We start from the raw sequence: 15,036 nt of genomic DNA, 5'->3' as shown, positions 1-15,036 counted from the left end.
GAGGGCTCTGCAGAGAGACCTGGACAGGCTGGATCGATGGGCCAAGGCCAACTGCATGAGGTTCAACAAGGCCAAGTGCCGGGTTCTGCACTTTGGTCACAACAACCCCATGCAGCGCTACAGGCTTTGGGGAAGGGTGGCTGGAAAGCTGCCTGGTGGAAAAAGACCTGGGGGTACTGGTTGACAGCCAGCTGAATATGATCCAGCAGTGTGCCCAGGTGGCCAAGAAGGCCAACGGCATCCTGGCTTGTATCAGGAATAGTGTGGCCAGCAGGAGCAGGGAAGTGATAGTGCCCCTGTACTCAGTACTAGTGAGGCCGCACCTCAAATACTGTGTTCAGTTTTGGGCCCCTCACTACGAGAAAGATGTTTCATTGCTGGAACATGTCCAGAGGAGAGCAACCAAGCTGGTGAGGGGTCTGGATGAAGGAACTGGGGTTATTTAGTCTGGAGAAGAGGAGGCTGAGGGGAGACCTGATCACCCTCTACAACTGCCTGACAGGATGCTGTAGTGAGGTGGGGGTTGGTCTCTTCTCCCTGGTAACAGATGATAGGACGAGGGGGAATAGTTTCAAGCTGCCCCAGGGCAGGTTTAGGCTAGACATTAGGAAAAACTTCTTCACCGAAAGGGTTGTCAGGCTCTGGAATGGGCTGCCCAGGGAGGTGGTAGAGTCCTCCTCTCTGGAGGTATTTAAAAGAAGGATAGATGAGGGACGTGGTTTAGAGGTGGGATGTCAAGGTTAGGTTAAAGGTTGGACTCAATGATCTCAAAGGTCTTTTCCAACCAAAGTGATTCTATGAATTTACCATTTATTTCTCTCTGTACCCTTGCCCAGGGAAAGGAACCTGAACACAGAGGTTAGGACAAAATGGGCCGAGTTCTAGTCAGCTCTGTTGTCTCTGTAGTGGTACGAGATGCACCACAGAGCAGTTGAGCTGTACTGAACAGGAATTATTCTTGTGAAAAGAACAGGAAATGTGCAAACAAGAGATTTAAACTAGCCCTCCCAAGGAAGGAAAGAACAGCATATTTGTCAGTTGTATATTCTGTTTATCAGTAACCTAAGTAGCCTAGCATATGTGTGATGCTCATACATGTTGGGCAGTCAATGTAGCTTCAGCCTCAGTGTCTCATCTGGTATTTTTTCACCAGTAAGTAGATGTAATGGTAGGGGACTGGATTTGGATGGTGGTGCCAGTGTCCCTGCTCACAGACCAAGGAACAGGCATTCATGCAGCACCAGGCTTCATTAATTCTGCTGCTTACACACAATGTATTTATTTTTTAAAATTATTGTGTTACATTAATCAAACTACAATTCAGATACATCTCAGACATGCATTGTTCTGTGCAAATATGATTTTTTTTTTTATGTTCTATGAAATAGCTTCTATAACTGAAGTTCATGAATGTTCTACTTGGAAAAGACTGGCTGCTAAATAAAAGTATTTTATTAGTAAATTAAAAATATTTTAAGGTCAATTCTGAGTCTTCTAAAACATTCTTTTCATTTTCAGGTTTCAGAAAGCCTTTGGATACCATTAGAGGTTTTTATAAAATGTGTACAATGTGTTCTGTTTAAAAAAAAAAAAAAAAATTAAAAAGTACCTTAGGAGGGTAAGCAGCAGCAGACCTCTTGTACTTATGTCCTCTGTGTTCCTGTAAAGCTGCCGTGTTTCAAGGACAGGAGATTATGCATAGTAGCACATCTTAGTTAACTGCAGTTTACATGACATTTGTTTGAAATGTTGCCTGGAAACTGTCATACTTAAAACACTAGTCTTGAGCTGAGGGATCAGGTCTGGTTCTTCTGCCACCAAAATGGTAGTGAAAGAAACAGAGCCTGTTTACAGCTGGAAACAGCTGTGGCTGAAGAGATACAGCCCCAGAAAGATGTTATGTGATATTTTATTTCTATGGCAGATGCCTTTCAACAACGTACATAATGTAATTTTTAAAGCCCTTGGCTTATGGGATGTTTGTTTTGATGTCTGAGCTTATGGGTTCCCAATGCCACTTCTGAATACCATTGGTAAGCATTTTTGTGATACAAAAAATGAGGATTGTTCTCTTGTGACTGAACGTACCTTACTAAAATTGAAACACTTGCAAGTATACTGAGTCTTTCACAAAATAACTGTCTTCCCACAAAGTGTTACTGCTTGCCTGTCTAAAACAGCTCAGTCAATTTACTTAGCAGCTAGATAGAAAAAACGAGGACATAACTAATGAGCAGTTTTCAAGGTTTCTTCAGAGTTAGTGTCTTCTCTTTTGTTTCAGGTTGCAACAGCAAATCTTGCATGGGCTTCGGTAGCAATACATCAAGTACAAGTAAGTGTGGATGGTTTTTCATTTTTTCATTGTGTAACCATTCTGCCAGACCTTGATTAGTAGGAACATGGATTATGAACAAATTGAAGTGGAGAGCATTACTAAAATCTTGATTCAGGCCCCTTCCCTGAACCTGGGAAAAATATGCTAACATTTTTGGTGTTCATTGAGCTAGTTTTCCTCACTTGAAACCATGGATCAAATAAGTTAACAAACAGTATTTTTACTAAAGGAAGAAGAAACTTGAATGAAGTAGATAAATAATTGTTAAAGCAGAATTAGAACATCTTTGCAGTTGTTTTCTTGTAAGAAGGCACCTGCTAGGCCAGCTGATTGCTTTCGTCCTGCTTTGGTGTTCAGTTTGGGATTGTTAGGTGTTGCTGGCTAAGCCTACTTTAAGCCGTCTTCGCTGAATGCTTCATGGTCCTGTAACTACTCCCACTAAGGATTCTTCATGCTGTCCCTAGTCGGGTGCCTAACAAAGCTCCACACAGTGAAAGCTGCTCGAGCAAACCCCAGCAGCTTTGCTAATAGGTTTTGTTGCTTCAGCTAATAGAAGACGGTAACACTGAAACGAAACATATTCCGTCGACTCAGAGAAGATGCTAAAATAGGTTCTTCTGCCAACTAACAGGAGTAAGTTGGTGACATTCTTTTTTTTCAAGGTGTCTTTCATACACCTGGCAAAAGACCTGCACAAAGCTTCCTGCTTTTCTTTTCTAGACTCTGATATTTGCCACCTTGCTGCTGGAAGTCATTGACTTTGGGATGGTCATTCACCCCGACACTTTTAGGCAGAATTAGCTGGCATAGGATATTGTACACCAGTAGAATTGCAATTGCATTCAGTTGTAGCTTCACTTTGTAATGACTCCCTCATTAACTGAGAAGTCTTTCACACCTAACAAAACAAAACATGGAAACTTTAGTTTAAGCCTGTCCATTGGTTAATTTCATTTCTCTCCCTTCTGCTAAGCAGAGGGCTCACTCTTCCCAAGTTTTTGCATAAGAAGAATGCAAGAGTTTTGATCTGGCATTGGATCGTACCTACCAGACTCACAGCTGGGCTTTAGGAAGTAGTTTATATCAAGAAGTTGTACCTAGTTACCTCATTATATGCAAGAGTAAGGTTTGGGGATGTAGTCTGTCATGTTTTGTGTATTTATTTATATCTGTGTTGCACAGATAGGAGGAATTACTAGTTCTCAATGATATTTTATTGTGTAAAGGGTACAAACAGTAGAGGCTTGCTTTCTTTCTTTGACCTCAGTGCTTGCTCTTATACAGGCGTACAGTTGTTCTTTAGATACAGAGTATGCAATTAGGTGAAGTAAAAATGCAGTTTAAAGCTTTGCTTCATCTAACACTTTGCTTCTAAAATGTAGTATGTGTATTATTTTTTGTGTTCATATTTGTGCTGATTTCTCCTAAAGTTGAGCATATATGATCTGCTATTTAGCTTACTTAAACTTACTTGATGTCAGTCTTCGGTTGTGTCTACATGCTACTTTGCAACCTGGAAAAAAGTGGTAAAAGTGGGGTAAGGAAGAAAGCAAACAAAATATTTGACATTCTCAGAAGAGCTGAGAGCCTGGATAAGGAGGTGTCATTGATTCCATAACCACATTCAGTGGCAGCCTTTGAGGCAGTGTGAACAAGTGTAACAACCGGCATCTTTGAAAGAGTCTTAATAAAGATGTTACTTGCATTGGACAGCTTTAACTCAGCAGCTAGATAGCTAAGATTGAAGCACAGCACACAAATCCAGCTTTTAATTTTACACAGTGCTGTAACATACGTATATACTAGTAGTGGTATTTTTTTCATACAAATTAAATGGGTAGACCACGTGACTTCAGTTTTCCTCTGACTTCAGTGTTCTTCTGGAGCAAATGATAACGTGATCTGTACTTCCAGGTGTGCCGGGGCCTTGCCAAGCAGACTGAACTGAATGACTTCTTGCTTGATGTATCGAAGTAAGTGTGATTTGCACTATCATCTCATTAATTTATTTTGATGGGCTTTTCTAACCTGGCTCTTCTGATCTACCTGTGCTTTACACTGTAGCTCACAAGCAGGTTCGAAGGCACACTTTGGAGGGTGGGCAAAGTTCAGCACAGGGACAAGAACAAACGATGCTGGTGGCAGTGCTGTATACCTGTTAAACTTTTTTTTTTTTTCTTGTGGTCGTGCGGAAGAAAGTGTAACATCCAATTATATCTTAGAGAATTTGTTTGCTCTTGTGGTCTTTTGCATAGGTTTTTTGCCTTTTTCCCCCCTCTTCTCTCGGAGTTATTTGTGGCCCTTTTTTGACAAGTGACAAATAGGCTTGCCATCTCTTTTCATGGCCAATTTTAGAAGGTTTGAAAGGCCTTTACGAAAAGTTAGTTAGCTTGCTTCAGTTTCCCCCCCACTTTTTTTTTTTGACGTGTACATATACACACACACATGCATAAGTATACAAACTTCAGGGGTATATTCTTGAAGAATTGGGGCTGCCACATGATTGTTCTTCCCCTCCATTTTCAAAGACTGTAACTACATGTAGTATGTTTTCTTTTAATTTCTTGTCACAATAAATGCAAGTTTAAATTGAAAACACAGTAAGAGGATGAAAGCTTGGGCTTAGACTTGCAAAGTCAATTTAGTGTCTTAGGTGATCTAATCTTCCTTCATCCCTTTTTCTTACTTGCTGCTATTAGCATCTTTAAATAGTAAAGATAGCCAATAAATTAAAAGGCAAACCAGATTTGTACTTTTGGTAAATCACAGTCTGAGTGCTTAACAGTGTTTGATAAAACTTCTTGGTTGAAGAATTTCTAAGTGCATCACAAATGACTGATGATACAGTGGAAAAAAATAGATGTTTGGGATTTTTGCTGTTACAAACACTTCTGTGGGTCTTGATGAACAATTCTCAAACGGTTGAGATTAGAGGATGTCCAAGATTCCTATGCCATTGCTCAGGAATGCAGGCAGCTGAGTCGACCCATCTGGAATGGGGAGTGATACACCGCAGGGAGGAGTCTACCCCTTGCAAGGAGGGCAAGCTTTTTTCTTCAGGGATGACCTTTTTTTTTTTTATTTCAGCTTAGGTTCAGAGTGTGTCTCCTAAAGTGCACTCCCATCATTCCCTTGCCAGAGCTACCCACTTGCTGCAGTGCCTTGCACCATTAAGGGTTGTCAGACTCTGGAATGGGCTGCCCAGGGAGGTGGTCGAGTCCTCATCCCTGGAGGTATTTAAAAGATGGGTAGATGAGGTGCTTAGGGACATGGTTTAGTGGTGGGATGGCAGTGCTATGTTAACGGTTGGACATGATGATCTTAAAGGTCTTTTCCAGCCTAGACAATTCCATGATTCTACAATTATGTTCCTTTCCAGAGTGCTTTTATGATGCTAACATCTGTACTGAACGAGTTTACCAGAGAACTCTGGATCAATATACCCAAATTTATGGGCGGGCAATTTACTCCTGGTATATGGTACTGAGTTCATTTTAAAGAACTTTGTAATTATTTTAATTTGTTAAGATGAAGATTACAATAAATAGTGCAAATATTTTATATGTATGTCTATAAAAAATACCTCTCATACATCATTGTTTTGTTTTAACATAAAAGAAAACCTGTTTTGAGCCACAAAATTGGGATATCATTTAATAACAACTTTATGAGCTTCATGTAGGTAAAGACTTGTACTAGCAAGAAATTATTAGTTTCCTCGTAGAAATGGCCTGTACCTTTTCTTAGGTGGAAAGAGGGTTTCCTATTCAGTGAGGAAATTGTTCGCATGCGATGTCACTGGGTCATGTTCCGTAACATTTTAGAAAGGGCATAGTATGCAGTGCTCCACCTCTTCATGTCCCTGATAATGTAAGACCAGCGTATTATATGTTTCCTTTCCACTGGACCCAAACAGAACTGAGCTGTATATATGTTCAAGGCCATGGGACAATGTCTTTCTGTCTGCTGGGAACATTGTAATCTGAGGGTTATTAAGACTTGGCATGTGAAAGATTTAGACTTCTTTTACAAATAAGTTTGACCTTTATCTTTCAATGTTCTTGACTGTCCTTGGACAGTTACCACTTTGCCGTGAAACTGAGATACCTTTTTTTTTTAAGGCACAAGATCAGTTTTTTTCTGCAACTTCAACATACTACGCCTGGGTTGATAGAGAAGTCTCATGAAGAGTTTTATAAATTGTTGCCTTTTAAGTAGTGTTAAGGGTTGTATAAGATGACATAAATTTAGCCACAAGACATAGTTTTCATTAGTTCTCAGTACATAGTCCCCTATGCATAAACCTAATAAGGTATTTTGAAGGCATGTAGATATATCAGGAATGGAAGAATTTATTTTCTTTAATCTTTTGGATTGCTTTTCCTTTTTAATTCTCCTTTTAAAATTTTTAGTGTGTAAAGGGTGCCAAAGCATTTTGATACATTCCTGGTGTTGCGCAACAGGGGTCTATTCAATCCATGGTAGGCAATGTTTGGTAGTCTTTTCCTTTTCTACAGAGAAAATTCTACATGTTATAGAGAATACTCTACAGTTCTGTCATTGTAGAGTAATGGCTTGAAGGAACAGAGCTAGGACCGTTTCTCAATTGCCTCGTGTTACTGCAAGCCAGTCAGTGATTTTCAAGGTGCAGAGGTTTGTCCTCACCTTTTCAGGCTCCACTGTTAAGCAGGTGTGAAACAAGAGCCCTTGCAGCCATTTGAGAAGTGTTGGACTAAATGGAAATATTTACTGCCTTCTCTTTCTCTGCAGAACGTATTTTGATAATATAGTTGCAATAGATTCTCTACTTGAACATATAATGGTAAGTTGTCTTTTTCACTTCTAAGTTTATCAGTCTTAGTTACTGAAGTCTTTCATTCTCCTTTCCTTGAAGTAAGACTTTACATCATTGAAATATATGAGCTCTTTATAGTGGACACGTAATACAAACAGTGTTAACATCTCTATATGGAAGAAGGTGGCAAAGGTCAGTTTGATTTTTCATTGGTACACCAACTTTGTTTCACAGCTTTCATGAGTAATGAAACATGAGTGTCTCTGAACTAAATAGTTACTATTGTGTTCTAGAGAAGGTTTGAACATTGTAACAGGAACACTTCTTCTTTTTCTTTTTATTTCAGCTTGTTGTATTTATTCCTTTTTCCTAAATTCAATTTTCAACATGCTGCAAAATACTCCTGAAGAAGTTATTGTCTGAAGGAAGGACTAGAGGTTCAAGCATTACTCTTAGAGAATTTTTTCCAGTTGCTGAATGAGATGTGCAAGACATTACTTCCCTTTTGCTTTGCAAAAATATTTACACCCATAACTAGAGTGACAGAGTCTGTCTATGTTTTATAAAAGCCACTAAAGCCAAGTCCATTGAAATAACTGATCAATGAATTAAAGATAAAAGCCACTAAAGCCAAGTCCATTGAAATAATTGATCAATGAATTACAGTTCAGAAAAAAGTTATAATTTTCTGAATCAATTTTGAATTCAGAATTATTTCCCAAATAGTGTTTACAAATGCATATGGACTGGTTGTTCGTAGCACATTCTGTGTGTTTGATATATGAATTGTGCTTTTTAGCTTTAGGCACATTCATTGCATACTGCAGTTCTTTCTCCTGAATGTAAATCTTAATCAGGTCTGTGATACTTTTGTTTCAATTTGTGTATTCAAAAAATTACTCTCCAGCAGTACTCCGATATTTGCTTCAGTCTTTATAGTGATATTCTTAGCTAGACTATTCAAAGACAACAAACTTAGAATGCAAACAATATTAAAGTGGTTTTATTTAGAAACTTGAATTAGTAATGGAAAATATTCTGCAGTGTTTATCTTATTCTAGTTAGTACACAGTCAAAAATTCTGCACATAGGACACATTTCTGAACATTGACTTTTCCAATTTAAATGAACTGCTTAAAAATAGCTTAACATTTAAAAGAACTGGTGTAATGCAACATATGGCATTGAGAACAAATATTGATATTCTTCCCCGCTCTTCTCTATGAATAGAGGTCTGGTGGAAAACACAATTGGCAGTGAAATACGCTTACTCTTTCATCTTCTTTCCAACACTTGGCTGCATCATGATTCGGCATTTTAACCTGTGTAGATGTTTCATACTCAACTCCCTTTGTAAGCCGTAGCACTTGGCTGTTTCTTGGGCCAATTAATTGAATTATGTGTTTGCACATTTATTGCCATTTTATGGGAGTGTGATTTTATCATTATGTGGCTTATTCTGTGTCTCACAGTAAGAAAAGGGTGGAACTCAGTTTCACCTCACTACTTTACCCTTTAGTGATTGCACTTAAAGTTTGATTTGTTCCTGTAACAATAAAGAAAAAATTGCAGGAATTTAAGCATTCTTTTAATTTGTATTTTCATTAAAAACCCTCAACAAAGTTAGTGGTGGAAGGGGGGTTTTGTATATATATGCAGGAGAAGCAGAAGTTCAAGTTGCCTTGCAAATTTTCATACCAATATGCTAGTTACAAGCAATCTACCCAAAAGGTGGTCCCTGTCCTCCCTATTGACAATGCAAAACATACCTTTTGTACTGACATTCCCTTTCATCCACTGGCCTGGATTTGACCTATGGCTTTTGAGAAGTAGAACTTTCTCATCCCATTGACTATCTAGCTCAATTAGTAGTATTTAAGCAGTTATTTTTGAAAAGCATGAGTCGTGACCAAGGTAAGTTCTTGAGTCATATGCATTAGAACACAAAAGTTTAATTGTATAAAATCAACACTTTGCTGATAAAGAAATCTGATACAGTTTCTGAATAGGTGTAGAGAAGCATTTACTGGACCCCTTGTCCTTTTTGGCGCAGATTATTTATTCACTCTATTTTGAGCAAAGGAATTAATGGTGTGAGTAGTTGAGATCTTTAGACTTCTTAATGCTCTAAGTGGGAAATATTTCACAAAATTTATCCCTTAGTTTGCAGTCTCCCTGACTTCTTACTGCTCTGATGGAGCAAATAGAGTAGAAAGCAACAGAATCTTTCCAGCCACAGATTCTGCCAGTACCAGAGTTTTGTAGAGTTGGTCTAGGTGGTTTCTGTGCAGTTCCCATTACACAGCTCATGAGACACAGGATTAGAGTCTCCCAACTAATGATTTATCATCTCATAGGTTTTTTTGCCGAGATCTCACATTTGTCTATCTGCACTAATATGAAATGAAGTATTTTAGGGTTTTGTTTTTATTTTTGAAGGACAAGAGAGAAGGGGAGGGAAGTTAATTTATTAATATGGAAGTCTTGAGGATTCTTAAGACATGCCACCTGCATGCATTGCGCACCAAGATGTAGTCAGTCTCTTTCTATGGCTGAATGACTAGATGGCTATTATATACAATTTTAAAAAGCTGAGCGAGTTCTACCTTGGATCATGCTCCATCATGCAGTTACTATACTTTCTGAGCAGATAAGAAACATAGGAGACATATTTGAATTAGAGCAGGTTCTTGAACCTGACTATATGGCATCTTAGGTTAACACAGTGATCCTTGTTTGACTTCGGTTTACTGTTTCCTCTTGTTCTCAGAAAGCCCATCATATGTCTGAGAAGTGTTTCAGTGAAGAGCTGCTGTGTTCCCAGAAGATTCTGCTCTGACAATCAGTGCTGGCTGGCAGTTAGTTTTGCTAAGATAAAACTAGCTGGTTCAAAGTATGATAGAGACCATGCAAGTCTGTAGCTGTACTGCGGTACTTGCTTGGCTATGGGTGGTACCTGTGGGCTTTGGTTAGTTCAGGTAGAACTACTAAGTCTCAGCTTTTGTGCAAGAACCGTCCCTAGCATCAGGAGGGCACAGCCGTTTCCTATGCCGCTGCATAGGCCAATTCATGATGACTCTTCTAATCTTTCCTATTTGTTCATTGTTACATATTACAGGCACATTTAGCTTTTCTAGAAACAAATACTAGCCCCTCTGTTATGTCTGTCTTTGCTGGATATTCAATACCAATATATTTACATTGAAGATAAAGACAAAAAGCCAAAAATGTTTTTAGGTTTTGTTTTATCCTATTTATTTAAAATCAAGTAAGGGTGAATAATACCTAAACATAAAGAGAGGAAAGGTACCATTTTGAGAAGCATTCCTTGTACTTGAAAAGCAGTGTAATAGGAAAACCTTTTTTCTTTTAGCAAACATTCAAGCCTCTAAAGATATTCCCACATTTCTCAAAGAGAACAACACTCTAATTCACAAAAAAATACTGAACAAAAGACACACTTTCATTTGGAATTGTATCCTAAGAGATTGCTGTGAGGGTGGATGGTCCTTCAAACAGCTTTTCATAGCGGATAATTTCTCAATACTTTTGTCTTCTAGGAACTTATGTTTTTATCAGATAAATGACTGAAGATTATCTAACTCATGACTCTTAACTCTAGTTTTGTTTTTTTGTCTATAGATATATGCAAAAAACCTGGTGAATGCAGATAGGTGTGCACTCTTCCAGGTTGACCACAAAAATAAGGAGCTGTATTCAGACCTTTTTGATATCGGAGAAGAAAATGATGGGAAACCTGTCTTCAAGAAGACCAAAGAAATAAGGTAAGAGTAGCTAGCAGAAGAACGCAGTTTCGTTATAACTACAGATGTGCAGGCATTTTATTACCCAGTCTCTGTGCCTATCTGCAGGTACCCTGACAATACTTGTCATACTGTGATATCATTCCCACCAGGACCCGCCTCCAGAAGGTAGTACTTCTGGGAATGACATTGCAGTGCCATCGAAACAACGTCTCTGAAGCTATAACGTCACTCCTGGAAATGCCGTCTTCCGGAGGCGGTCCTTTTGGAAATCATGTTGGGAAAAAAACAGAGGTGTTCTGAGGTAGGTAAAGGTGCAGGTAAAGGTGCACCTAATCCATAGTCTGCCAGTATGGGACTTTTTTTCCCAAGAGGGTTCCCAAGAGGAATTGAGTTTTGTGCAATTCAAGCACATCCAAAGCAAGGAAATCACAATTCTTACGGATGGATTAGGCATGTATAGAATCTAGTATTGACTGGTCATTGGTTTTGAAGATTTCAATTCCAGTAATTTAGTTTTACTTTTTCTCATGTGAATTTAAAGTGTTTTCAAACTTCTAAATTGCGATTCTAAAGTATGCTTGAAGTGGTGAATTTGAAAATGTATCTGGGCTTGTAATGAATACATAGGATTCCTTGCCTAAAACTGAAGTTTATTTCTGCTTCATGTCACCAGTACCTAGTTTTTATACATATGCACAGGTTTTTTTAATGAAAGAGGCAAAACAGCAAAGTAAATATAACATTTTTCACTTTTCATCCTTAATAGCTACAGATTGAGATTTTCAAAGACACACAGGTGTTAAACCTGCAGCTTCTTAAAAAGAAAGAAATGTATGACTAAATAACCTGCACTAATTTTTTTTTTTAAATACTCAACATAGATTTTCTCAGAATTTTTTTTTATTTCCTCTTTATACTTTTAAAGTTCTGGGCCAATATGAGGTGTGATTCATGTCTTCAGTTAGACTCCTTTAGACAAACTTACTCCCACTTACTACATTGTGTGAGTGAGAGTGGAAGGAGTCAAAATTGGTGCAATTTACATACTGACAAGCAAGGAGGTGGTGTAAATTAGAGAAGGTGGCCTGCTTTAACATACACTTTCATACTCCTTGATAATTGTTTTTCTTGCTAATATCTTTCTGTCTTTTCTGTATGAAAATTATTGAAATGTTAACTCTGAGTGCAAGGGTGTGCGCCATTTCATGGGTGCTGTATACTGAAAGGGAAGTACAACTTAAATATCTGTAAGAAAGTGACGCTGAGTCAGTCAGTCATCAGGAAGGAGCCTTAAGTTGGTACATATGATAAGAAGCAGCAGAAAAACTTAAGTCAAAGTCAGGCGTGCAGGGTGAAATCCTGTCAGCTTTGTCACTAACTTCGGTGGGGGCAGGACACTACCCAGGTACATTTAGATTTGAAAGTGTTCCACGTGTGATTCTTCCTAGTTATTTTTCTTCTCAAATTCTGTTGTGCTTGTGTGTCATAACTGTTTTATGTCAAAGAATTGAAAATTATTTCCTTGCAAGACAGACTTGCAGATTTTTCTCATTCAATTCCAGAAAATATTTGTTTTGTTTAACTTTCTTGTGGTGATTAAGGGATGCAGTGAGTACCACGGCATTGTTGGCACGTCATGAGACAAAATGAGCTAGTTATTCTGAAGTGTACATGGCAAATGCATATGATGTTTAGCTTTGAAATTTCCGCTGGTCTTTTTCCCAAATTTTATTTTACCAAATCCACCTGCCCCCGCCCCGAGAGACAAGGTCCATATTGCCTATGATGTGTCTAAAGGAACAATGAATATGTAAAAGCAATGATAAAATCAATAGCTTTTAAAGGTAAACACAAGTCTCTGGTTCTGCGCCAATGTCATGTTTGTTAGGCATAACCCCCATGGTTATTGAAGACTTTGAATTTTTGTCACTAAAATGGTCATGTTATGGCATCTTTTGTATTAAACTATGCAGTTATATGAAGTGTTTTCAGAAAGTATCTATTAGTATGTGCTTTTTTAATTTTATTATCTACTAGCTGTTGTCTTGTAAGATTTTTCTCCTAAAAGCAGCGAAATGACGCTGGTTGGGAACAAATACCCATTACTGTGCCCAAGCCACACTCCACTGGAAAAACTTTTTTCCAGATAGCTCATATTGTGGCTAACTCACATTTTTATTTTCTGCAGATTTTCTATAGAAAAAGGAATAGCTGGTCAAGTGGCAAGAACAGGAGAAGTCCTTAACATTCCTGATGCCTATGCAGACCCACGCTTTAACAGGTAGGAAGTTATTCATGAGAGGGGAAGATAGTTCACCAAACCTTTTACTTAAATTTACCACTTAAATTTCATATTAGGATGCATTCGTGGAGCTGTGTTCCTCTGATGAGGAGACAACCTATAGATACCTATTTAAATGCTTTAGCCATCGGAGATATTTTTAAGATACAAATAAAAAGTATTATTTTTATCAAATATACATATAATGGAGAAAAATTTAGTTATTTTTCCTGTTATGGAACTTTGCCCAGTTAGGCAGGCTGTTGCTGATTTTCTTTATTAGCCTTTGTGCAATCTGATTAGTTTCAGGGGAGAAAGAAAATATTAACTAACAAATAGCGCAACTAAGTACCTGAATGTATTTTTTAGTTTTATTAATAAATTGAATGTACATTTGAAGTAGTATTAATTCTTTATCCTGCAAATGGAGATAAAAGAATTAAAAAGTTCTTTCTAAATATGACATGGTAGATGGAAATATTTGAGAGCTTTGGAGGTGAACTTCTTGCAGGTACTAATTACATCTACTTGATGACTATTTAGTATCTTGTACATCCACATTTCTGAGAGTCATGGAATAGATATTAATCAATATTAATTCTTTTCTTTTTTTCCTTTCTCTTTCCTGGCTCTCCAGAGAAGTAGACCTCTACACAGGCTACACAACCAGAAATATCCTGTGCATGCCTATTGTAAGCCGAGGAAGTGTAATAGGTGTTGTGCAGATGGTGAACAAAATAAGTGGAAGTGCCTTCTCTAAAACTGATGAGAACAACTTTAAAATGTTTGCAGTCTTTTGTGCTTTAGCCTTACACTGTGCTAATGTAAGTTTTATTTACATTTTTATAAGCTGTTGGTTATAGCGGGAAGCTGTAGAATCCTACTTCAGTTTTTTGATGTTCCAGATTATTAAAGTGATTCATAAGTCTGTTTCGTTGAATTAACGAGGAAACAGGAATCATTGAATTCTTTGCTGAATAATTGTATTTTAAGAGGATGATAGGGATTAATTTGATGCTTTCTGAAATAATTATACTCTGGATACATCAATTTTCGTGCAGCTAAACTGAGAGAGCAAGCTCTGAAATGTGAATGATACCTGCCTGTCTTCTCTTTTCCATTAGAAAGTATGATTTACTTTTATAAATTCAGATCACATGTTTTACAAATTTAACTGGTGGTCGAAGACGTTCCACATTCTCTTGATTCCATATGCTTAATACTCAAAGACATCAATTTATACATTTATATGCTGTGCTCTATACTTCTAGATAAGAGTAGATAGCTATTTTTGTTTTCAAACCCTTTATCGTCACAAAAATTACTATTCCTGTAGGAAGCATAAGCAATTTAATGATCGTTACTATGGAAGTATAAAAATGCAATAAATGCAATAAACATGCCATGCAGAAGAAATGTGTCACATTCATGGGAGGGAAGATGCAATGCAATGCCAGTTAAGTCTGGTGATTTACATTAAGCCATTTTACCAACACCATGCTGTTGGTATACTGGGGCAGGAGATTTTACTAACAATTACTTAAACTTGTTCCATGTGACTCAAGACAAGTAGAAAAGCCTGCATATAAATGAAACTTGGGACTATGTAATTACTCAATTGTGTGTGAGTTCACTCTTTTTAGATGGCAAATGTTACCGTTCAGGGCGTACTGCTCCAGAGGATTATCTTTACTAAGAAAATTGTTGTGCCTTCACTTGTTTACAAACCGTGCCGTGTCTGCAATAGCTGTTTGAACCTTTCAATAATTAACTGGATTTATTTTTCACAGTTATTGCATAGTAATGTAGGTATGATAAACATCTCTTACTTTTTCTGTGCATAGGTAGTACAGAAAAA

The 15,036-nt window shown here is 37.7% G+C and overlaps 1 protein-coding gene across 1 annotated transcript in view; it reads left to right on the top strand.

Moving 5' to 3' along the window:
- Positions 1 to 15,036, top strand: part of PDE10A (phosphodiesterase 10A) — a gene marked incomplete at its 5' end in the record, with an annotated part of 118,460 nt that overhangs the window by 74,721 nt on the left and 28,703 nt on the right. Inside the window, 6 exons of the mRNA XM_009645730.2 lie at positions 2,282 to 2,332; positions 4,250 to 4,308; positions 7,106 to 7,157; positions 10,773 to 10,915; positions 13,086 to 13,178; positions 13,816 to 14,002. Coding sequence (XP_009644025.2) covers positions 2,282 to 2,332; positions 4,250 to 4,308; positions 7,106 to 7,157; positions 10,773 to 10,915; positions 13,086 to 13,178; positions 13,816 to 14,002 — 585 coding nt within the window. The remainder of the gene's footprint in view (positions 1 to 2,281; positions 2,333 to 4,249; positions 4,309 to 7,105; positions 7,158 to 10,772; positions 10,916 to 13,085; positions 13,179 to 13,815; positions 14,003 to 15,036) is intronic.

Source organism: Egretta garzetta, unplaced genomic scaffold (genome assembly GCF_000687185.1).
Source record: "Egretta garzetta isolate BGI_Z169 unplaced genomic scaffold, ASM68718v1 scaffold1118, whole genome shotgun sequence".
NCBI lineage: Eukaryota > Metazoa > Chordata > Aves > Pelecaniformes > Ardeidae > Egretta > Egretta garzetta.
Note: the sequence above shows the minus strand (reverse complement) of the source record. Positions and strands in the feature narration are given on the sequence as shown.